Source organism: Dendrobates tinctorius, unplaced genomic scaffold (assembly GCF_039654945.1).
Source record: "Dendrobates tinctorius isolate UK_male_01 unplaced genomic scaffold, ASM3965494v1 ptg000144l, whole genome shotgun sequence".
NCBI lineage: Eukaryota > Metazoa > Chordata > Amphibia > Anura > Dendrobatidae > Dendrobates > Dendrobates tinctorius.
Genome location: NW_027361811.1, coordinates 933324 through 958190, shown reverse-complemented (window position 1 = coordinate 958190; position 24867 = coordinate 933324). Strand labels below are relative to the sequence as shown.

The 24867-nt window shown below is 41.9% G+C and overlaps 1 protein-coding gene across 3 annotated transcripts in view; it reads right to left on the bottom strand.

The window, feature by feature from the left end:
* Positions 1–24867, bottom strand: part of HSD17B3 (hydroxysteroid 17-beta dehydrogenase 3) — a 254388-nt gene that overhangs the window by 35002 nt on the left and 194519 nt on the right. For all 3 annotated transcript variants that reach the window (XM_073545951.1, XM_073545952.1, XM_073545953.1), the window contains one exon: positions 3355–3389. In XM_073545951.1, coding sequence (XP_073402052.1) covers positions 3355–3389 — 35 coding nt within the window. The remainder of the gene's footprint in view (positions 1–3354; positions 3390–24867) is intronic.

The window sequence follows — 24867 nt, the reverse complement described above, 5'->3', positions numbered from 1 at the left end:
TAATCTATCCTACTATACGAATCATGTACCGCAGAATAGAAAGTAAAGTCACGTGTAGTGTGGTGCATCAGTCTCCAAACGTCAACCAGTCTATATTCCGTTAGCTTAGATTTCAGACTCTCCAACTGGGAGGGAGAGACGGCCAACCTACCCGAAGATGAGTCCAGGACTCGATCCAATGTAAAATTGAAGTCTCCTCCGACAATTACTGCACCCTCTGCGAATGCCGAGAGGTCGCGTAGGTAAGTTTTACAAGTTCTGATCTGATCCTGGTTAGGCAGATAGAAATTAGCAATGGTAAATACATCTCGGATAATTTTAATCTTTAAAAACAAATATCTTCCTTGGGGATCAGATTTAGAGGCAATTACTTGAGCCTGTAGCGACTTGTGCAAGGCAATACTAACTCCTTTGGATTTTGAGTCTGGGTTGCCGCTATGGAACCAGTGTGAGTAAAATTTATGGTTAAGTGAAGGTATCCGATCTGATCTAAAGTGGGTCTCCTGCAGAAGCAGCACATGAACCCGTTTCTTGTGCATGTGATAAAGAACCTGCAAGCGTTTTTCAGGAGTATTGAACCCTCTGATGTTCAAAGAACAAAGGTTCAAGGTGGCCATTGTAAACTAGTACAAGAATCAGTAGTAGGACTAGGTGGTGATAGGAGGGGAAGAGGTGTTGGGTAAAGAAGAGAAAGCACTTAAGAAAAAGGATATAGAAGGAAGTTCTGAGGGAAGAATAGAAGAGAGCAGAATATAATGTATGAAGAAATATAAACAAAAATTTCAGACGGAGCAGAATATTCCGTCTTATTAGATCACAGGTAGCTACTCCTATGGGCAAAGAATTAAGCAGAGAAATTCTCTGAAGGAAGTGTCAAAGACACACCCTAACTTGGGAGGTGACTGGACTCTAAAACAGAGCAAACAGCTAGGCCCCCACAGCAAGTTAATTATACATGTTAAACAGCCAAACAGATCCAGTGCCCCAGGCCTCAAGGCTATACTGGCTATGCATTGGATCCAAAAACCCCACAAACACAACATAATACCAGAGGCAACTTGGAGGTGATGAGGATCCCTGTAGACTAATTTTTCTAGTTATAGTAAACCACTATAATGCATAATAAGGCTCCACCCCGGGACACAAGGCCCCCGATAGAAAACCACCAATATTCCCTGACCCAAGGAAAAGGACAGCGGAGAGAGCAAGTGATTAATATAGGACAAACTCCTCAGTGCTCAGGCGTCACCCGAGGGACCGCCGGAATCACGGCGTAGATTTCTTCTCCTCTTCTTCCCATGCTCTGTTGGTACTCTCCCACCTCCTCGAACTCCCCCGAACCCAAAAGAGAAAAAATGGGGCCACTCTCCCAGGGTGACCGGTGGCAACCCCAGAGCCGATGAGAAATCCAGGAGATCCGACGGGGATCTCAGGATCACCGTGCCAGTGTCCCCCTGAGCTTGTAGCTGAAAAGGGTATCCCCACGTGTAGGCAATGTTTTTCGTGTGCAGAGCCTCCAGGAGAGGTCGCAGGGTCCTTCTTTTAGCCAGAGTTATAGGGGAGAGGTCCGCTAGAAGTTGAATATTTATGCCATTAAAGTCTATAGCGTCGTTCTCTCTAGCTTTACACATAATGTCCTCCTTAATTTGGAAAAAGTGGATCCTGCAAATTACATCTCTCGATCTAGATGGGTCAGGGTGCCTTGGGCCCAGGGATCGATGAGCTCTGTCCAATTCAATACGTTCATCCGTGAATCTATTCAGCAATGAATTAAAAACATGCTGTAGGGCAGAATTCAGGTCCCGTGGGGCCACAGACTCTGGGAGACCACGCAGTCTAATGCGGCTTCTCCTATTTCTGTTTTCAGAGTCTTCTAGCATGTCCATAACTAGATCAAAATTCTGTGAATGCTGATCTAAAAGTTGCTGCTGAGTATGAAGCTGGGAAGATAGCTCATCCACTTTAGCCTCTAACACAGTGATGGCAGAATTTATGTTGGAAATGTCCTCTTTGAGGGAGCCAATTTCCGCCTTGAAGACTGCCTCCAAACGCTGGATGTAACCTTCCATGTCAGTATTGGTGGGGATGGCACTTAACTGGGCACGTAGTTCCCCTACATTCATAGTCAGGGACAAGGAATCCCCAGAACTTGTAGGGGTCTCAGAGCCATCCTGGGTAGCCTCATCCCCACCATGCCAGTGTCAAATGTACAAGATCCATTAAGTGTGCTGTCTGCAGACCCTACTCTCCTCAGAGATTCGTCTGGAGCAGAGGAAAGAGTTAATGGTTTAGAAGCAGGAGCTGGCCCGGAGGGGGAGGGAGGGACAGGGAGTCTTCCACTCTCTGAGTGCCTGTAATGCTACCAACCTTATCTCCAGTTTTGTTCTGTCCAGCTTGGCACTTTCTGTGTGTTTGTTTTCCCTTTGTGCGTCCTCCATGTGATGATTCGGCTGCAACAGCAGACAAGCGTGCAGCCTTCAGGCCACTCACATCAGATTTCTCCTCAGCAGCTGCCATAGCTGCACGTCTGGTCTGTTTTCCTGTGCTGCTTGGGGCTGCTAGATACCGAGTAATTCCAGGGTCAGCAGGTCTGGAGGAAGGCTCCCGTGGTGCCTGAGAGCGAAGACCGGCTTTATCTCTCATGTAGAGGCCAGGGGACTGCCCGTGCTTGATAAATCTTTGCTGTAAGGGCTCTGGGAAGCAAGAGCTCTCTCTATGTGCGTCTGCCCGGCTCCATGACCAGGCCACGCCCCCTTCTTATACAGATTATGATATGAAAATAAATTGCAAACATTTTACAAAACAAATTCATTTTACACAAAAACTTGATTTAAAAAATAGGTCATTTTCTGGTGATGATTCTTTCCCTTTAATTGTAGCAATATCACAGCATGTTGAAGGAATATAAGTTTTTAGAGCTATTGACACAGTCTTCCCGCTGCATTATTTACACAATGTTATGAGCTTAAGGTTAACAAAGTTGTTTTACTTTCTAGGCTGTGAACTACAAGCTACTGCTAATGTTAGACTATATCTAGACTCGGACTGGTCCACAGGAGAACAGGTGAATTCCTCGGTGGGCCCCTCTGCAGAAGTATGAAAAGTAGTTGGCACAATATACGTAATTCACTCTGTACAGACATAGGCAGCATCTTATCATCCATACAAACTACCCAATGTATTCTATAGAAGCACAGCCAGATTTGTGAATGAAGGTAATGCAATATTTGAATGTAGGGGAACAATGGGCCCCCAGAGTCATTATTATTGGTGGGCCCTTAGCAACCCTGACTATATCACTGTCAAACAGAAGAAACAAATTCTAAAAATGTACATACATGTAATAGATTTTACCTTTGCTCCATCTGCTTCAATACTAGTCTTGTCATCTAGATAAAAATATAAGTAATATTCAATATAATATATCTATACATATGTATGTATATACTGTACAATGTACTTATTTAAGTTTTATATGCATCTATATATATATATATATACACACACACACACACACAAACAGTGGGGAAAAAAAGTATTTAGTCAACCATCAATTGTGCAAGTTCTCCCACTTAAAAAGATGAGAGAGGCCTGTAATTGACACCTCTTGGAATAAATGTGGAATATAAATTACAGCTTACATTATAAAATTGCTTTGTTGCATTTCTTGGATTAAATTGTTCTTTTCCTTGTTTTGTCTTTGGTGTAATTTTTAGGTATTAAATATTATCTATTTGATATTTTTCTAGACTCTCCAGCGGCAGCGGGTTGACTTTAGAAGACATGACTCCCCTTTTATTTGAGATATTTATCTTGATTAATAGTGATAAAAAATATTTTTGTTGTCTATAAGGCTCAATAAATAAGAATAAATGCGCAGTTCTTTTTCTTTTTTTTGGTTATAAAAAAGGCTATATTACTAGATGTGCTGGCATTGGGGCTGGAACCTGTGTTGGTTCGGAGTGTGCGTCCAGTTCTGTGAGAATTTGTGTGCTGTGCACCACGCTCTTCTCCATTTAGATATGGGTTACCTATCCCAGCTAATGGGAGGTGTTCCGATATTCTGGATATATCCAACCATTCATAGTCCCCTTTTTTCCCTTTAAGCGATTTAATAAAGGCACTTAAGAATTGTTATATACTGTATAGCATTGTGATCTACATTGCAAGCCTATTATTGTAAGGACTCGCTATATTATGGGCACATGCGCATTGGTGCCTTCCCTTGTCCAAGATGTGGTCGGTGTGCAAACGGAGCTACCGAGCATGAACGACAGGCAACAGGTGTTTTCATTTGCTAATTTTGATCCTGCACTCTGAGCCTTTGGTAACGCTGGTATATGGCGTGCCTTTTGTTTATTCTAATGGGATGAGTCACGTCTATTTTCTATGTTTACAGCTGCCGCTGATTACTAGTCACTGTCCAATAACAGGACTTATGCTGATTGTAAATATTTTCATCATGATTTTTATTTTTCGCACATTGCACTATATTTGCCCTTTCTAATGATGACACACAGTCCTTGTGATTGTATTTTATACAGCGAATACTGCCTTATTATTGTAAATTACCATTGTAAATTGTATGCTTTAACCCCTTAGCGACAGAGCCAGTTTGCAGCTTAATGACCAGGCCAATTTTTACAATTCTGACCGCTGTCCCTTTATGAGGTTATAACTCTGGAACGCTTTAATGGATCCTGCTGATTCTGAGAAAGTTTTTTCGTGACATATTGTACTTCATGTTAGTGGTAAAATTTCTTCGATAAGTCTTGTGTTTATGAAAAAAATGGAAATATGGCGAAAATTTTGAAAATTTTCCAATTTTAAAACTTTAAATTTTTATGCCCTTAAATCAGAGAGATGTGTCACAAAAATGTCTTAATAAATAACATTTCCCACATGTCTACTTTACATCACCACAATTTTGGAAGGAAAATTTTTTTTTTGTTAGGAAGTTATAAGGGTTAAAAGTTGACCAGCGATTTCTCATTTTTACAACAAAATTTGCAAAACCATTTTTTTTAGGGACCACATCATATTTAAAGTCATTTTGAGGGGTGTACATGACAGAAAATACCCAAAAGTGGCACCATTCTAAAAACTAGACCCCTCAAGGTGTTCAAAACCACATTCAAGAAGTTTATTAACTCTTTAAGTGCTTCACAGGAACTAAAGCAATGTGGAAGGAAAATAATTAACACTTTTTTTTGCAAAAAATTTAATTCAGAACCAATTTACTTTAACAAGTGTTAAAAGAGAAAATCAACCACAAAATTTGTTGTAAAATTTCTCCTGAATATGCCGATACCCCATATGCGGGGGTAAACCACTTTTTCAGCACACAGCAGAGCTCGCAAGGGATGGAGCGCCGTTTGACTTTTTCAACGCAGAATTGGCTGGAATTGAGATTGGATGCCATGTTGCGTTCGGAGAGCCCTTAATGTGCCTAAACAGTGGAAACCTCCAACAAGTGACCCCATTTTGGAAACTAGACCCATTAAGGAACTTATCTAGATGTGTGGTGAGCACTTTGAACCTTCAAGTGCTTCACAGAAGTTTATAACGTAGAGCCGTGAAAATAAGAAATCCATTTTTTTTCCTCTAAAATGATTTTTCGCCCCCAAATTTTTATTTTTACAAGGGTAACAGGAGAAATCATACCCCCTCAGTTGTTGTGCAATTTGTTCTGAGTACGCCGATACCCCATATGTGGGGGGAACCACTGTTTGGGCGCATGGGAGAGCTCCGAAGGGAAGGAGTGCCATTTTGGAATGCAGACTTTGATGGAATGGTCTGCGGGCATCATGTTGCGTTTGCAGAGCCCCTGATTGGCCTAAACAGTGGAAACCCCCCACAAGTGACCCCATTTTGGAAATTAGACCCATTAAGGAACTTATCTAGATGTGTGGTGAGCTCTTTGAACCTTCAAGTGCTTCACAGAAGTTTATAACGTAGAGCCGTGAAAATAAAAAGTCTTTTTTATTTCCATAAAAGTGATTTTTTAGACCCAATTTTTAGACCCCCAAAGTTGGTAAATAGTGGAAACCCCTCAATTCTTGCTCCAACCCTAACCCCAACACACCCCTAACCCTAATCCCAACCCTAACCTTAATCCCAACCCTAATCCCTAATCCTAATTCTAACCCTAATCCTAGATCGCCCTAACCCTAATTCTAACCCTAGCCCTAACCCGAGCCCTAACCCTAGCCCTAACCCTAACCCTAGTCCTAACCCTAACCCTAGCCCTAACCCTAGCCCAACCCTAGCCCTAACCCTAGCCCAACCCTAACCCTAACTGTAACCCTAGCCATAGCCCTAACCTTAGCCCAACCCTAACCCTAACCCTAGCCCAACCCTAACCCTAGCCCTAGCCCTAACCCTAATGGAAAACTGAAAAAAAAAATTTTTTTCTTTATTTCGTTATGTTGGCCTAACTAAGGGGGTGATTATGCACTATTTTGTTTATTTTGTTCACGCTGATAGTTTATCATTGTGATCAAAATGAATGAATGGAATCTGCCAGCCGGAGCCGGCAGATTCCCGGCGGGCGCACTGCGTATGCGCCTGCCATTTTCCCCGGATCCAAGATGGCGGCGCCCACCGGAGGACGTCGGCGGGATGCAGGACCACCGGGAGGGGACAGAGGACCACGGAGAGGTACCGGGTGGGGATCGGGGACCCTCTTTCTCTCTCCTCTGATGTGCAATCACATCAGAGGAAAGAGAAATTAAATGTAAAATCGTGGCTTTTTTTGCGGTCGCCGTTATAGGGTTAATAACGGCGATAGCAAAAGCGGGGTCGGTAAAAACCGACCGATTCATGTTCTCTGGGGTCTCGGCTACCCCCAGCAGCCGAGACCCCAGAGAAAATCCGACACTGGGGGCGCTATTCACTTTCTCCACAGCGCCGTGAATTAGCGGCGCTGTGGTTTTAGTACCCTTAATTACCGCCGTTAAAAGGCGTATCGGCGGTCGCAAAGGGGTTAAAAGACATTCACCTATCACCATTGTAATGCTTGAGAAAGGTTCACACTTATTGAACTGAAACGTTGCTGCATGGGCACATAGCCATATGGGCTATTAAAAAAACACTTTATTGAAAGCCAACATGGTGTGCTACCTTCTTTTTGATGGACTATTTGGAGGTTTGGCATGTACCTGGAGGGCCTGCACCCGAATCTTTTTTCTATTTTGTGCTGTTTTTTCAATTTTGTTATATATACTGTGTATATATATATATATACAGTATATATATATATATATTACACACATAGTTGGGAAAAAAGTATTTAGTCAACCATCAATTGTGCAAGTTCTCCCACTTAAAAAGATGAGAGAGGCCTGTAATTGACATCATAGGTAGACCACAACTATGAGAGTCAAATTGAGGAAAGAAATCCAGAAAGTCACCTTGTCTGATTTGGAAAGATTTATTTTGCAAATTATGGTGGAAAATAAGTATTTGGTCACCTAAAAATATGAAAGATTTCTGTAATTCTTCTTTAAGGCCATGTGCACACGCTGCGGATTCTGCTGCGGATCCACTGCGGATTTGGCCTTTGCGGATCCGCAGCAGTTCTGCAGACAGTGTACAGTACAAGGTAAGTCTATGTGACTTACAATCCCCTGTGCACATCTTCGGTTTTTCAACTGCGGAAAAGCTGCGGTTTTGAATTCGCAGAAAGAATTGACATGTCAATTCTTTCTGCGGATTCTGCTGCGGTTTCCCACCTATTCTATTGTCCAGGTGGCAAACCGCAGGCCAATCCGCAGGTCATTTTACCTGCGGCTTTACCTGCGGATCCGCAGATACAAATCCACGGGTGAATCCGCAGCGTGTGCACATAGCCTAAGAGGCTTCTCTGTCCTCCACTCATTACCTGTAGTAATGGCACCTGTTTTCTCATTTTGACTCTCATAGTTGTGGTCTACATATGATGTCAATTACAGACCTGTCTCATCTTTTTAAGTGGCAGAACTTGCACAATTGGTGGCTGACTAAATACTTATATACACTGCTCAAAAAAATAAAGGGAACACTTAAACAGAATATAACTCCAAGTAAATCAAACTTCTGTGAAATCAAACTGTCCACTTAGGAAGCAACACTGTTTGACAATCAATTTCACATGCTGTTGTGCAAATGGAATAGACAACAAATGGAAATTATTGGCAATTATCAAGAAACCCTCAATAAAGGAGTGGTTCTGCAGGTGGGGACTACAGACCACATCTCAGTACCAATGCTTTCTGGCTGATATTTTGGTCACTTTTGAATGTTGGTTGTGATTTCACACTCATGGTAGCATGAGATGGACGCTACAACCCACACAAGTGGCTCAGGTAGTGCAGCTCATCCAGGATGGCACAACCCCCATCTGTGGACGTTGGACACTCAGACCATCCTCATGGAGTCCGTTTCTAACTGTTTGTGCAGACACATGCACATTTGTGGCCTGCTGGAGGCCATTTTGCAGGGCTCTGGCAGTGCTCTTCCTGTTCCTCCTTGCACAAAGGCTGAGGTAGCGGTCCTGCTGCTGGGTTGTTGCCCTCCTACGGCCCCCTCCACATCTCCTGGTGTACTGGCCTGTATCCTGGTAGCGCCTCCAGCCTCTGGACACTACTCTGACAGACACAGCAAACCTTCTTGCCACAGCTCGCATTGATATTGATCTGCCATCCAGGATGAGCTGCACTACCTGAGCCACTTGTGTGGGTTGTAGAGTCCATCTCATGCTACCATAAGTGTGAAAGCACAACCAACATTCAAAAGTGACCAAAACATCAGCCATAAAGCATTGGTACTGAGATGTGGTCTGTGGTCCCCACCTGCAGAACCACTCCTTTATTGAGGGTGTTGCTTCTTAAGTGGACAGTTTGATTTCACAGAAGTTTGATTTACTTGGAGTTATATTCTGATGTTTAAGTGTTCCCTTTTACTTTGGACCATTCACTTCGAACACCTTGGTCACAAACATCGGGGCACCTCAGGGGTGTGTTTTGTCCCCGTTACTGTTTTCTCTCTATACGAATGATTGCATCTCTTCAGCAGACTCAGTAAAAATCTTGAAATTTGCCGATGATATGACACTGATTGGTCTCATCAGGGGAAATGCTGAAGACTTGTATCGGAGTGAGGTGGAAAGAATATGTGACTGGTGTAAAGCCAATAATCTTGTACTCAACACTAAAAAAACTGCTGAGATGGTTGTGGATTTTAGGAAAGATCAACATGAGATACTTCCAATCTACATCCATGACGAAGTGGTTCTTAGGGTCACAGAGACCAAATTCCTTGGTGTTATCATCTCTCATGATCTTAAATGGGGGAAAAACGTGGATGCTGTTATAAGAAAAGCACAACAGAGGATGTTCTTCCTGCGTCAGCTGAAAAGATATGGTTTGTCTAAGAATCTGCTGATCTTATTCTTTAATGCTGTCATCAGATCTGTGATTTGTTCCTCTCTGATAGTCTGGTATGGGGGAGCCACTGCGCATGATAAACTCCGCTTACAAAGGACTTTCAGAACAGCAGAGAGAATTATAGGTTCCCCCCTGCCTAAAATCCAGGATCTTTATGATAAGAGTATTCGATCCCACGCATTGAAAATTTCATCCGATCCCTCTCACCCGGGACACTCCTCATTCCAACTACTCCCTTCAGGACGTCGCTTCAGAGTCCCCAAATGCAGCACCAACCGCCATATGAACAGCTTCTATCCACTCTCTGTTCAACAATTAAATCGTCATGTGTAGACTATATACTGTATCTGTCTTGTTAGATGTTACTTGTTGTATCTGTTATTATATATTATGTTGCCTCTTTGCCACAAAGAATTCCTTGTATATATGTAATATGTACTTGGCGATAATAAATTTGATTTGATTGATTGATTTATTTTTTTGAGCAGTGAATATAATATTATATATATATATATATATATATATATATATATATATATAGTATATATATACACCTTTAACATCTACCTCTTCTGCGGCAAATCAGTTTTTATTTTTGCACTTTCGCTTTTTTTCCTTCCCTTCATCCCAAGAGTCATAACTTGTAAGCCATATGAGGCTTTTTTTCGTCAGGCAAGTAATAGTTTTAAATGGCACCATTTATTTTTGCAGACAACAAATAAAGAAATAGAAAAAAATCTAAGTATGGTGAGATTGTGAAAAAAAAAAATCCCACCATTTTTATGAAGGGTTTTGTTTTTTAGACATTCCCTGCATAGTAAAATGCCCTGGTAACATGATTCTCCGGATCAATGCATTTACAGATTTTCATAGATTTTTTTTATTCATTTTACTGCTTTTAAAAAAACTCAGTACTTTAAAAAAAAATGGTTTGTGTCACCATTGTCTAAGACCAACAACATTTATATCACTCTGCCAAAGAATTGGTAAGGGTTTGTTTTTAGAGAGGTTAATTGTAGTTCTCATTTGGTAACATTTTTAGTGGCCACTTTTACGCCACTTTTTTGAGCAGGTAAAATGACAAAAAACCAGCATTTTGGTGTTTTCATTTATTATTTTTGAATTTGTATTGTTTGCCAAATAAATGAAATGATTTTGTATTTTGAAAGACTGGACTTTTCTAGAAGTAGCAATATTATACACCCACTGTGTATAGAGAGGGCTAAGTTCCACTCCATACACCCAGAACTGTTATCAAATGCCGTACATATGTGGTTGATATCAGGGAGGGATTAGATGTTGCAACAAGAACTTAATATCCAACATCTTTTAGGCTATGTGCACATGTTGGGGATTTGTTGCGGATCCGCAGCATTTTTTCTGTACGGAATTGCACCAAATCCGCAAAGGATTGCACAGCAATATTAAACAATGGGAATCCAGAATTGGTGTGCAATGCTGCAGAAAATTCTGTCCTGATTCACAGCACTTAATTTTATGCAGCATGTCAATTCTTTTTGCGGATCTGCAAGGTTTCTGCACCCATTCACTTACATTGAGTCAGTCAAAGCCGCAGTCAAACCGCAGTTGTTAAAAGATTTGCGGATTTATTGCAGATTTGCGTGCCACAAAAAGGTTCGGAAAGGAAGGAGGAAGAGTGTGTGGGCAGAGAATATGTGTGTGGGTGGAGAATATGTGTGAGCGGAAAATATGTGCGCGTCTGTCTGTGTCTATCTGCGGGTGTCTGCATCTGTCTGTGGATGTGTGTGTGCATCTGTCTGCGACTGTGTGTGTACTCAGGCATCATCTGATGGGACTACTACTCCCATCCGGTTATGTCTTCTGTCACATATAACAGTGACAGCATGAGCCGATCATGGGAGAATAGTCCCATCATCCAGCGACTGTGTTCAATTGTAAAAAGAAAAAAAAATTTTTTACATAATTACATACAATATATATATACTCACCAAACACCTAATCCCCGATGTCCGCGCCTCCTGCAACAAAAATAAAATAATAAACCAATATATACTCCCTGTCTGCCGTAGTCCATTTTATAACGAGTGTCCCATGATGATCTCACGTGTAGAAAAGTCACAGTGAGAGATGTAACTGCTGTACTCAGCCTTCGGTGATACACTGAAAGGAGGTGATCACTCGCGCAGTGTATCACTACACTGCCGTGAGAGGTCACCGGAGTATATCAGCTGATCAGCTTCAATTCTCACGCAGCGGTGCCATAAGTGAGAGCACGAACTCCAGTGAACTCTCAGTGATACACTGCAGAAGGGATTACCTCTTGTCAGTGTATCACCGGAAGCCGGGTAGAACAGTCACATCTCCCGATGTGACTGTTCTACATGTGAGATCTTCGTGGGACACTCGGTAAATGGACTGCATCAGACAGGGAGTATTATATGTTGGTTTATTATTTTATTTTTGTTGCAGGAGACACGGGTGTCGAGGATTAGGCGTTCAGTAATTATGGTAAATTAAGATTCAATAAAGGAGTATGTGAGATTATTTCAATTAAAGGACTTTATTCTGGCTGTGTGTTTGTTTACCATACAACTATAGGATTAGTAATGGATAGGTGTCTTACTGACGCTTCTCCATTGCTAATCCGTAGGCTTGATGTCACCGAACAATACAAAGGTGACATCAACCCCACAAATATTACCCCACTTGCCACCGCTACAGGGCAAGTGGGAAGTTCAAGGCTAAGTGCCAGGATTGGCGCATCTATAAGATGCATCATTTCTGGGGCACAGGGAGCTGATGTTTTTACCCTGGGGGGTGCCAATATCCATGGCCCCTTCCCAGGCTATTAATATCAGCTCACAGCTGTCTGTCAAGCCTTTGCTGGTTAGATTTTATAGGGGGACCCATGTCAATTTTTTTGGCGGGTTCCTCTGTAAACTAGCCAGTAAATAATAATATATCTTTATTTAGCTTACAAAAGCGCATACAAATCTGCATGAAGAAACCACATGAAAAACCGCATCAAATCTGCATCAAAAAGGCAGAGATACCGCGTGGAATTTCAGCTGCATTTTCTGCCAAGAAAGGCAGAATCCACGCAGAATTTTGCAAAAGCAAATCTGCAACATGCACACATACCCTTAAGGCTGTGTGCACACGATGTAGAATTCCTGCGGATCCACAGCGGATTTTACCGCACAGAAATGCTGCGGATCCGCAGTGTGATTTACAGTAGCATGTAAATCAATGAAAAAAAAAACGCTGTGCAGACGCTGCGGATTTTTCCGCGCGGTTTTCCTGCGGTACAAAATCTGCGGCATTTCACTTCTTTTGTGCGGTTTTCCACCTCCCTAGTCTCCAAATCTGCAGGGGGAAAACCGCAGTGGAAAACCACACAAAAACCGCAAGAAAACCGCATTAAGGCTATGTGCCCATGTAGCGTTTTAAAACGCACACTGAAAACCGGACTCCTTCCCAGAAATCGCGCGTTTTTTTCCGCGCGATTTCACTGCGATTTTACCGTGATTATGTTCGCGATTTTGCCACGATTTTCAAGTGCGATAGTCAAGCACTTTCCAAGCGATTGGAAGCATCGCTTGGAAAGTGATTGACAGGTTGGTCACACTCGTCAAACATAGTGTTTGACAAGTGTGACCAGCTTTTTACTATTGAGGCTGCCTATGCAGCATCCATAGTAAAAGATAAAAGGTTAAAAATGATAAAAAAAAAATAAATAAATAAATAAATCGGGGTATATTTACCTTCCGACGTCTCGCGCTGCCTTCCCGGGCCTCAGCGTTCCCAGTAATGCCTTGCGAGACCTGTGATGACGTAGTCTCGCGTTGCTATAGCGATCTCGCGAGACCGCTAGAGTCACGCGAGACTACGTCATCACAGGACCTTGCCGCAAGGCATTACTGGGAACGCCGAGGCCCGGGAAGGCAGCGCGGAACGTCGGAAGGTAAATATACCCCGATTTTTTATTTTTTATTCTTTTTTTTACAGGGGTATGGTACCCAGGGCCTGGAGGACAGTCTCCTCTCCTCCACACCGTGGGTACCAACCGCACATGAGACGCTTAACTTCCTGCATGGTGGGCATAGCCACATATGGGAAGTAAGCGATTCTCATGCATTCCTATGGGTGCGGAATCGCGGCAATTCTTTGCGATTCCGCACAAAAGAATGATCATGCTGCGATTTTTTCCGTGATGCGATTCCGCCGCGGAAAAAAGCACAGCATGTGCGGAATGCCATAGGAATGCATGGGGTGCGTTCTGAAAATCGCGGCAAAAACGCTTCAAAAATCGCATCGTGGGCACACAGCCTAAAAATGGAAGAAATCCGCAGGAAAAATGCAGGTCATTTGACCTGCAGATTTCTTTAGATCCGCTACCTTCAAGGTTATTTATAAAAATTAATTTGAAAATACTTTCTGCAACTCGGCATCGAACCAAAATTCTGCTTTCATAATTCAAAAAACGTTTCCCATTGTGTAATGTTCTTACATTCATCTTTATAATTGAAATAGACTACCATAACTACATTAAAATAATCCATGTTTCTTAGGGGAATTTAAGGAAAGTACAAAAATTCTTATGGTTGAAGTAAATCCATTTGTTTGCCACTTTTGATTAGTTTTACTGCATGCAGTTTTAGAACAATTCTACGAATCTGTATAGGAAATTTGACAACATGCTTTTGTGCTGCATCAGACATAAAATAAAACAAAACAATCTGGAATAAGGAAACAGTAATACGCTATGTGGAAAGAAGCTGGCCAACAATCCGATAATTTCATGTCAGCAAGACCTTATTTCAGTGATATGTAATGCACAGTGTGAACGTAAAACACCCTAAGAAACATCTGTATAGAATGCTTGTCAGGAGATTTACTTGACTTGTCACCAGTGTAGAAGAGCAAAATTTAACTCCTTAGTAACAGAGCCATTTTGCAGCTTAATTACCTGGCCAATTTTTGCAATTCTGACCACTGTCACTTTATGAAGCTATAACTCTGGAACGCTTTAGCGGATCCTGCTGATTCTGGGGTTGTTTTTTCTTGACATATTATACTTCATGATAGTGGTTACATTTCTTCTATATGACTTGTGTTTATTTATGAAAAAAATGGAAATATGGTGAAAATTTTGAAAATGTAGCAATTTTCAAACTTTGAATTTTTATGCCCTTAAATCAGAAATTTGTCACACAAAATACTTCATAAATAACATTTCCCACATGTCTACTTTACATCAGCACAATTTTGGAAACACATTTTTTTTTGTTAGGAAGTTATAAGGGTTAAAAGTTGACCAGCGATTTCTCATTTTTACAACAAAATTTACAAAACCATTTTTTTTAGTGACCATATCATATTTAAAGTAATTTTGAGGGTGTGAACATGACAGAAAATACCCAAAAGAGACACCATTCTAAAAACTAGACCCCTCAAGGTGCTCTAAGCCACATTCAAGAAGTTTATTAACCCTTTACGTGCTTCACAGGAACTGAAGCAATGTGGAAGGAAAAAATTAACATTTACCTTTTTTTTTTTGCAAAAAATTTACTTCAGAACCAATCTTTTTTATTTTCACAAGTGTTAAAAGAGAAAGTGAACCACAAAATTTGTTGTAAAATTTCTCCTGAATACACCAATGCCCCATATGTGGGGGTAAACCACTTTTTGGGCACAAGGCAGAGCTCGCAAGGGAAGGAGCGCAGTTTGACTTTTTCAATGCAGAAATGGCTGGCATTGAGATCGGACACCATGTTGCGTTTGGAGAGCCCCTGATGTGCCTAAACAGTGGAAACCCCCCACAAGTGACATCATTTTGGAAACTAGACCCCCTAAGTAACTTATCTAGATGTGTGGTGAGCACTTTGACCCCAAAGTACTTCACATAAGTTTATAACGTAGAGCCCCTAATTTTTTATTTTACCAAGGGTAGCAAGAGGAATTGGACCCCAAAGGTTGTTGTGTAATTTGTCCTGAGTATTCTGATACCCCATATGTGGGGGTAAACCTCTGTTTGGGTGCACGGTAGAGCTCGGAAGGGAAGGAGCAACGTTTGACTTTTAATCTCAAAATTGTGAGACCGGATGCTATGTAGGGTTTGGACATGTGCCTAAACAGCAGAAACCCCCCAAAACTGACCCATTTTGGAAACTACACCCCTCAAAGGTTTTAACCAGGGGTATATTGAGTAAATTGAACCCACAGGTACAACACAGAATTTGATATCATTAGGTCGTCATATTGAAAAACTTCATTTTTTTCCACAAAAATCTTGGTTTAGACCTGAATTTCTCACTTTTATTAGCGATTACACCACAAAATGGACCCCACAATTTGTTACCCACTTTCTTATGAGCGTGACGATATCCCATATGTAGTCAAAAAGATCTGTTTGGACAATCTGCAGAGCTGAGACAGGAAGGGGGACAATGTGACAAATTTGGCTTTATTTGAAAATCCTTTCAGGAATTACTACTCACAGAGGGAGGCATGCTCCTAAAAATACATTGGCTGATTATAAAATTTGGTCTTGCTAACAAAGCAGATGTCCCACATTTACGTATATTGTAGCAGGAAGAATAAACTGTACTGGAATGAAGGGTAATATGTGGCGGAAAATGGAGCCAACTATGTGACCAAGCTGAGTTTGTTCCAAAGATGAAAGAACACTAGCAGAGTAAGAATGGCAGACACTTTCAGAGACTGGTCGTACAACGTCCTTTTAGCTCCATCAATCCCTATATGAGAGACAAATGTGCCAATAGACGTGATGCACCATAGCAAGCTCCCAACCGCCAAGGTCAGAACTGCCATATGCACAAAACAACCAATCCCCTACAGAATCTGTAAAGTATTGTCTGGTACCAGAGGTTCGGCAAGAACCATACGGTAAAGTCCATAGTGTATAAGGACGGAACTTCCTCATTTTCAGCAGTCCTCCAATAAAATGATCATGACCGTATCACCAGCAAGACAGTCGTAATAACAGTCAAAGTTAGATAAATGGTCAAAAATGTTTGTCAGTAATCAAGTCCTAGAATTAATTTTCAGATGACCTGACTTTTCAAGAATATTTGTAGGATCCACATTCTGGGTTGTACAGGCGTGGGTACGTGGATGAGAATTTGTTGGAATAGTAGTTTGGTATGGGATTGATCAAGTGTTGGAATTAATTGTGGAATGGGGTAAAATGGGATCTACTAATGAAAATATTCTCTATTACTTGTTCCAAATTACTCTACTGGGGCCACTAAGCAGAAAATAAAAATTATATTAAAAAAAACTAATAATTGTAGGTGGTGTGGTAGGTCTCAAAGCAGGGTGAGATACAAAGGCCTGGTTGGAATGGGCATTTGGACAATAGTACCGGGAATCACTCCGTTTGCCATGCTTCCTGCAAACCCAGCATCATTTTTGAGGACACCTTTGGGTGGGAGTGACAGGGACAGGGTGAGGAAAATGGCGCTCTGCAAGTCTCTAGGAATCCTCAGACTCAAAAGCTTCCCCCGGTGCCACTGATTCAAACATGATGCCCTCAATCATTTTTTCCTGAAACTGTAGTAATGTAAGGGGTCCTTGGGATTTTTTATACAGGACAAAACTGTTGTATGTGACAGTTTGAATTAGGTAGATTGACACCTTTTTGTACCAGGCCCTGGTCTTTCGCTTGACCAGGTATGGTTGCAGAACCTGGTCTGATAAGTCAACGCCACCCATAAATTTATTATAGTCTGTGATGCAGACTGGTTTTACCTTGTCCCTGGTGGCACCCCTCTCTCTGACCGTCATAGTGGTGTCCGCATGCAGTGTGGTTAGCATGTAGACGTCCTTCCTGTCATTCCACTTCACTGCAAGAAGTTGGTCACTTGCGAGTGAGAATGACGCCCCTTTCTCCAAACATCTGGACACCAACTGTGACGGAAACCCCACTCTGTTTTTCCTGACTGTCCCACAGGCTCCTGTATTTGCAGCGTGGAGGGATTTACATAGGAGGACGCTTGTGTAATAGTTGTCCATATACACATGGTATCCTTGATTTAGAAAGGATGTCATTAGCTCCCACACGATATTGCCTGGGAAGCCAATTGTCTGGGGGCAGTTTGGGGGGATTATTTGGTGGTCCCTACATTCATAAATTAGGAAGGTGGAAGTGTATACTGATGAGCTCTCACAAGTTTTGTATAATTTGATTTAGCATTTGGCACGCTTGGAGGGGATAAATTGGTGGAATGACAGACGGCCACTGTAGCTCATCAAGGACTCGTCTACTGCCACACTTTTCTCTGGGGTGTAGGAATTTAGAAATTAAATTTGCAGGAGGGAAATTAGGGGTCTCAATTTATCATAATTGGGGTCAGTTCTTGGGCTTGAGAATTGTCATTGAAGTGGAGGAATCTCATCAGAGCTTCATAGTGGACTCGGGACATAACGGCTGCAAATACAGAGGTGCTGTGGACAGCTTTTGTTGCCCAGTAAGAGCGGAGTTGTGTTTTTTTTTTACTAAACCCATATTCAGGGTAATGCCTAAATTTTCTTTTTCATTTCAGGGACATTTGTGGGGATCCAGGAACGGGAATGAAAGGCAGTGAGTTTTTGCGAAATGTATTGTCAGGCATATAGGTTTGTTTGCTGGACAATTAAAATTCTAGGACTTCGGGGCTAATGAAAATTTGGAAAAAATCAATGGGGGTAAAATTGGCGACATCTACTCTTATTCCAGGGACAGCAGAAAAAGGGGGAATTGAATGGGAAAATGAGGTGTCATTATACCACAGCGATGGGGGGACTGTGGTACTTGGTCCTGCTTCTGAAGCTTCAGCAGTGACGACCGACTCCACTACCATCGGGCTGAGGGATCCCGGGGAAGAAGAGTCGTCGTCATTGTCTGAAAACAGCTCAGCTTCAGAGGCAGATTCTGTTTCGCTGCCGGAGCAAAGCAGGCTAGCACGTGTAACCCTAACCGCAAAAAATTATTTAAAAAAAATTATATAAAAAAAATATATATTTTTTATAATCCCCTGACAATGGGGAAGGGGATGCTGGGATTATGGAGAATGGGGGTGGGTAATTTGATTTTTAGGATGCTTGCGGACTCAGAAAATATGATTTTTGTTCACTGACAGGGCAGCACTTCAGCTGTAGTCTATTTCTCTTCTCTCCCAGAACAACTACAAGGAGAGAAGAGAGAGGCACAGCCCAAGTGCCGCCATATTTACTAATATTGGGGGTTTTGATCACTGTGATAGGGTCTATCACAGTAATCAAAACCCAGCAGCCAATGAGAAAATTCTCACTGGTTGCCGCGTGCAGGCAGGAAGATCTTAGCGGGTGCACTGCGCATGCGCCCACCATTTTCTTCCGGAGGAAGGAGGGGGCCAGGAGAGAAGGGCAATGCAGAATTGGTACATAAGGTACCGTGGGGGGCATCGGAGGACCCAGGGATGTTGCACGTCGCTTAGTTACCCTCTGTGTACCCTGGATACCAGCGTGCTCGCGCTGGGAGCTGGTATCTAAGATAAACAGCGGGTAACTAAGCGCCTCCATGCTTAGTTACCCGCTGTTTACCTTGGATACCAGCTCCCAGCACAAGCACGCTGGTATCCAGGGTACACAGCGAGTAACTAAGCGACGTGCGACATCCCCGGGTCCTCCGATGCCCCCAGCGGTACCTTATGTACCAATTCTGCGTTGCCCCGCTCTCCTGGCCCCCCTCCTTCCACCGGAAGAAAGAAAATGGTGGGTGCATGCGCAGTGCACCCGCTAAGATCTTCCTGGTATCCAGGGTACACAGCGATTAACTAAGCATCGTCGCTGGTCCTGATCGCTGGTGAGATCTGCCTGTTTGACAGCTCACCAGCGATCATGTAGTGACACACCAGCGATCCTGATCAGGTCATATCGATGTTGGGATTGCTGGTGCGTCGTTTAGTGTGACGGGGGCTTTAGCTTCTGACCCAACACTGTCTGGGGAGAGAGAAGGAGATAAGCGCCGGACTACAGAGGATGTACGTAACACTGATGTGCATTCCCTGTGCACTGCATGGAAGGGCTGCAAGAGCAGGGGGGGGAGCCTTTGTGGATGGCCCAGTCTGCCTTCCCATAACACTGACCGAAGTCCTGCTGCGTAAAATTGTTTAGGCTAATCAGATGCCTCGCTGATGGTATTGCATGATGAAAAGAATTGCATTGCAAACCATATACAAGACTTTCCATCCTTGTTAGAGCCAATGGTGATCAAGAGGGTTTTATCTAGACTTTCCTCCTTTGTCTACCTGCTGCCATTCTTATAAAGTAATTATAGTCTGCAAAAACATAGATTTCAGATTTTTTATTCACTCTATTTCAGATCTGTTCTGCTGTTGTCCTCCCCCATCTTTGGTTCATCTATTCAAAATTGAGTTCTGATTAAGTGTGACGTGTGACTTTGGCTATGGAATGCTTATTGGTGCCAAACAAGTGATTTTCATTCACAATAGCCTCTTGAGTTAACAAAGTATGTTTAGTAAAAAAAGAAAAGAGAAAACACCTAGTCATCCCAATGCATCACCAGCTTCAGTTCTGTGGGAGAAAAAGTTTTCTTACTGTGGAAGGTCAGAGTAGAATGGGTAGGGTTCAAGTCCTTACAATATTGAATTTTGAAGGAGAGGAGTTACAATGGGAGATTGTAGCGTGTAGCTAAAATCAGAAAGCAAAACTCCTCAAAGCTGAAGAAGCAGACTCATCTAGAACATGATGAAAATTTGTTGCAAACCATTTGTATCCGCATATTCCTTCTGTCATATGTAAGTTGTGTGTGTAATATGACATGTATAGTAGAATGTTTTTGTGTCCAACATTACTCCCCTATCTGTCTTCATAAATTCAGCTCCAGCCCAGACTTCCTATTCATGTTCGATTCGCTGATTAGGAGCCGGCGTCACGTGTCACAACACTGCGAGCCGACACGAGAACGACAATGGCATGGGAGGTGAGTATAGGCTTTATTATTTTATCAGGGCCAAGTGATGGGTATGAGAAGTTGTCACCACTGACACCGGACCAGCAGCATTGCACCACTTCCGCCATCGCCGGCTTCCTGAGGAAGGGACTCTGCCTCCTATGATCCCGCTAGACCACCACTGCAACCCCCCAGTAAGCTACATTCAAATTTTGTGGAAAAAGTGCACTTTCTTCTCAAAAAAATACAATATATTTCTTTAGACAAGGCTGCCACACTTTTTAGAAAATCTGTGAGAACACTATTCCACAATGTAGATAGCAGTCATCCTAGACAAACTACCAGAAAACTACCTATGTCAGAGGTAGAAGAACTTGCTCTGAAAATGCCACATATGAACAAGAAGCCAAAATTGTTAACAAAAGACTCAGACAAAGGGATTATAATAAGACAACACTTTGCAGGGCTAAAAATACATGTGATGATTATTTTGATGATGATTATGATTTTGATTTATGCTTATAGAGAACCAAAACATTACTAAATGTTTCGTAATTATTACGTCATCTTCCCATTTTATATGAAGATAAAAATTTATCTTAAATATTTAATGGAATTATGTGTGTGGCGGGACGAGGAGACTGGCAACATGATTTCTACTAGTCTATAATTCTGGAAAAAAGACAGGCATAAGTGACTTTCTGTAAAAGGGTGATTTCCATGTGCAGTATCACAATGTAATATATGTAGATACAGATATAAAACTAGTCAAGTCATTTCAGAGGTCACCAATAATGCTTACCAAATAATCATAGAAAATTTATAAATTGTAATATTAAGTATGCTGTTTATAACATGAATTGTACTGCATGTAAAAACAGTAGTAGTAGTAGGAAATTAAAAAAGCGTATTTCTGAGTATATTAATGGCTCTCAGCAACAAAAAAAATCACTAAAAAATCATTATCAGGAGCATGAAGTCAATTTTTGGATATTCATTCTGGTGATCTAACACATTTTTATGCCTTACAGATACAAAAGGTTAAGATTCTAATGCGAGAAGAACCCTGGATGATTTTTTATATGGAAACCTGCATACCAGCAGGTCTAAATTACAAACAGATTTAATGCATTTGTATTAGGGAAATATATTTTGTATTCTCATATATATGTCTAAAACTAACATAAATGTTTTTGCCACTCCTCTTTCATTTATATATAAAAACGCATGGTTGCCACTTCAGAAATAAGTTATCTTATCATTAAGAACTCTTGCGTTCGAAAACACGTCACCTTATCCATGTGATTGTAATATTTTTTTGCTTTTCTTTTTTCCTCATGTTATTTCATTTTTTTTAAATAAATAAAATGGGATAGCAGAATTAAACCTCTTGCTTTTTGAAAGAAAGATTAATTGGGATATTTGAAGTGTTTTTTCACATGGATATCAAAGCAGAATCTATATTTTTTTTTTTAAAAAACTGTGTGAATGTACCATTAATGTGTTGATTGGTGGAGCTAGGGGTCCTGTAAGTAGAATATGCACCTATTAGACATTTATAGCATAGAATTTCAGTATGCCATAAATGTCACAGATGGTAATACTGTTTAATTTTAATTAGGTTTCATTTAAATTGCGGCACTTGGGTCAGTCTGACAATGTGGTCTTAAAAAAGAAGAAAGGATGTGCACCCCAAGCCTAATGGTCACCAGATCTGAATTTCAAGACAGAACTTTTGTAATGTCATAGAGTTTGAAATCTGACAAATTTCAATTGCCTGATACTGTACAAACATGTCAACAGGGACCAGAAACTTTATGGATTTTTTCCCCAAAATCCATGCAATTTAGACTTTTAGCTATTCTGAGAACTGAGAGTTACAAAAAGTACTTGGAAAGTTGACATTTAGGATTGCTACTTCTTATAGGTTGCACTAGAGTTCTAGTCCTCTTCCTCTTTGAAAATACAATTTGCACATTTCCCTGTAGAGCATTGCGGCTTAAAAGTCTCCTCACTTCAGCATGTCAGGCTCAGCATGTCACTCTCTGAAAGGAGAAACATTACTCCTTGGATACCGGTCAGACGGCATTCTCCAAGGCAAACCAGAGCTCACACTTTGCACTGATGAGGGGCAGTACCCCAAAAATTGACTGCAAATTGAGGTTCTGGTTTTGGCTTTTATCCTAAGTCATGTGACAAGGTTCTCTGGAGATTCGATATTGACTTTTAGGATTGCTACTTCCTATAGGTGGCACTAGAGTTCTAGTCCTGTTCCTCTCTGAAGAGGCATTTTGATTTTTTTTCATGAAAACATTGCTTTAACCCTAAATTTTTCACGTTTGCGACCCCCACAGTACATTACCCACTTTTTTCTGAGCGCAGAAATACCCTACATGTAGCCAAAAAGATCTGTTGGAAACATAGCAGGGCTCGGAAGGGAAGAAGTGACATTTGGTATTTGGAACTCAAATGTGGCTCGAGTAGACTGCATGCACCATGTTTCATTTGTACAGCCCCTGAGGTACCAAAACAGCAGAAAGCCCTGCAAATGACCCATTTTGGAAACTAGACCCATCAAGGAATTCATCTAGGGCTATAATGAGCATTTTAAACCCATAGGTGCGTCACAGAACTTTTTAAAGTGTAGATGTGAAACGAAAATTTTCAGCTAAAATTTGCAATTTTCGCAATGTTTTCAAATAAGAGAAAATAGACCCCATAATTTGTTACACAATGTCTTTCAAATGCGATGATACCCCATATGGGGTCAAACTGCTATTTGGGCATAAGCAAGGCTCGGAAAGGAAGGAGTGCTATTTGATTTTTGGAGTGTACATTTGTCTGACATAGATTATGAATGCCGTGTTGCATTTGCAGAGCCCCTGATATGCCAAAACAGCAGAAATCCTCCCATTTTGGAAATTAAAAACCTCAAGGAATTTGTCTAGTGGTATACTGAGAATTTTTAATCTACAGGTGATTCACAAAACTTTCGAACATTTAGATGAGAATACAAAAATATTTAAATTTTTTTCCCCTAAAATACTCTTGTATTGTAAGCAGAAGAACCGAGCTGGGGGTACCTTTCTTTTGCCGGGTCCGGAACTGTCGGGGCTGTCTCCTCTGTTGTCTGGGAGAAAACTTAAAGAACCGGACCAACCTTTGCACTTGGCAGGAGGGGGCATGTCTGAGGCAAAAAGGCAGAAGCGCTCGCAGAAACAGGGAGACTTGGCAGGAACTGACAGCACGCAGAAGGGGGAGGTGAGTGCTCTGTCCCTTGAGCACCGCAGCAGCACAGGCCAGTGCTTCAGCACCTCCTCTGCCACCCGCAGAGACTGTGATCAGAGATATACAGGGTGCCTGTTGGCCTCTGCAAAGCAAGGTGCCAAACACTTCGGGTTCGTGAGTAACGTGCGCGTGCCGCCTAAGAAATACCGGGTGTGTGACCGTGAACTGAATCCTGACCCCCGATGCATGTTTGTTGGGCCACGTTGGGCTCCGACATTGCTGTGGCCTGTGCCTTACCCTCCACAGCACCTGTTGGACTGAGGATCCCGCAACAGACACCAGAGACTCGTCACCGCTGGAAAGACACAGCTTGTCGTTGTCTCCAGGACTACACCGTATTAACCCTGGACTGACCGTTGTTGGAGCCAATGCTTGTTTCGTGGACTCTACAGTCTGGAAGTCGTTGGAATGGATAAGTTATACCTTCAGAACTGCTACCATCATTGTCCCCTACATTTTTCCAACGTGCATACCCTTCAATACCTGCTACCCACATTCTCCCTGTTTAACTCTTTTTCTCCCTGCATGGAGTACATATCTGTTAAACTAAAATACATTAACCCTTGCTCTGTCTCCTGTCCATCATTGCATCCCGCAACTTGCTCACACTAGCACCAAAGTTATAATTTCCATGAGAGGTAATAGGAAAAAACGGACTCCATAATTTGAACGTGACAGCATTCTATATGTGATTGTACACTACTGTTTGGGTAAACGGCAGGAATCAAAGGAGCGATACTTGGCTTTTAGAACGCAGATTCCACTTGAATAGATTGTGGGAGCTATTAACTGAGCCCTTGAGGTGCCAGAACAGCATAAACCCCCCAGGTGATCCTTTATTGAAAACTTCACTGCTTAAAGAATTCATCTAGGGGTATTTTGAACCCACATGTGTCTCGCACAATTGTATAACATTGGGACATGGATATAACATTTTAGTGGTAAAAATGTAACTTTGTATTTGTGCAAATTTGTCAGCTACACAAGGGTTAATAGGTGACACTGGACTCCACAATTTATTTTGCACATTTTCCCAAATGTGGTGATGCCCCATATGTCATCAGAAACTATTGTGTCACACTTCAGGACTGAGAAGGCAGGCCTGCTATTTGGCTTTTGGAGCATAGATTTTGGTAGAATAGCTTGCAGGCGACATCTGCAGAGCCCCTAAGGTGCCAGAATAGCAGAAAAAAAAAAACCAAAGAGACCCCATTG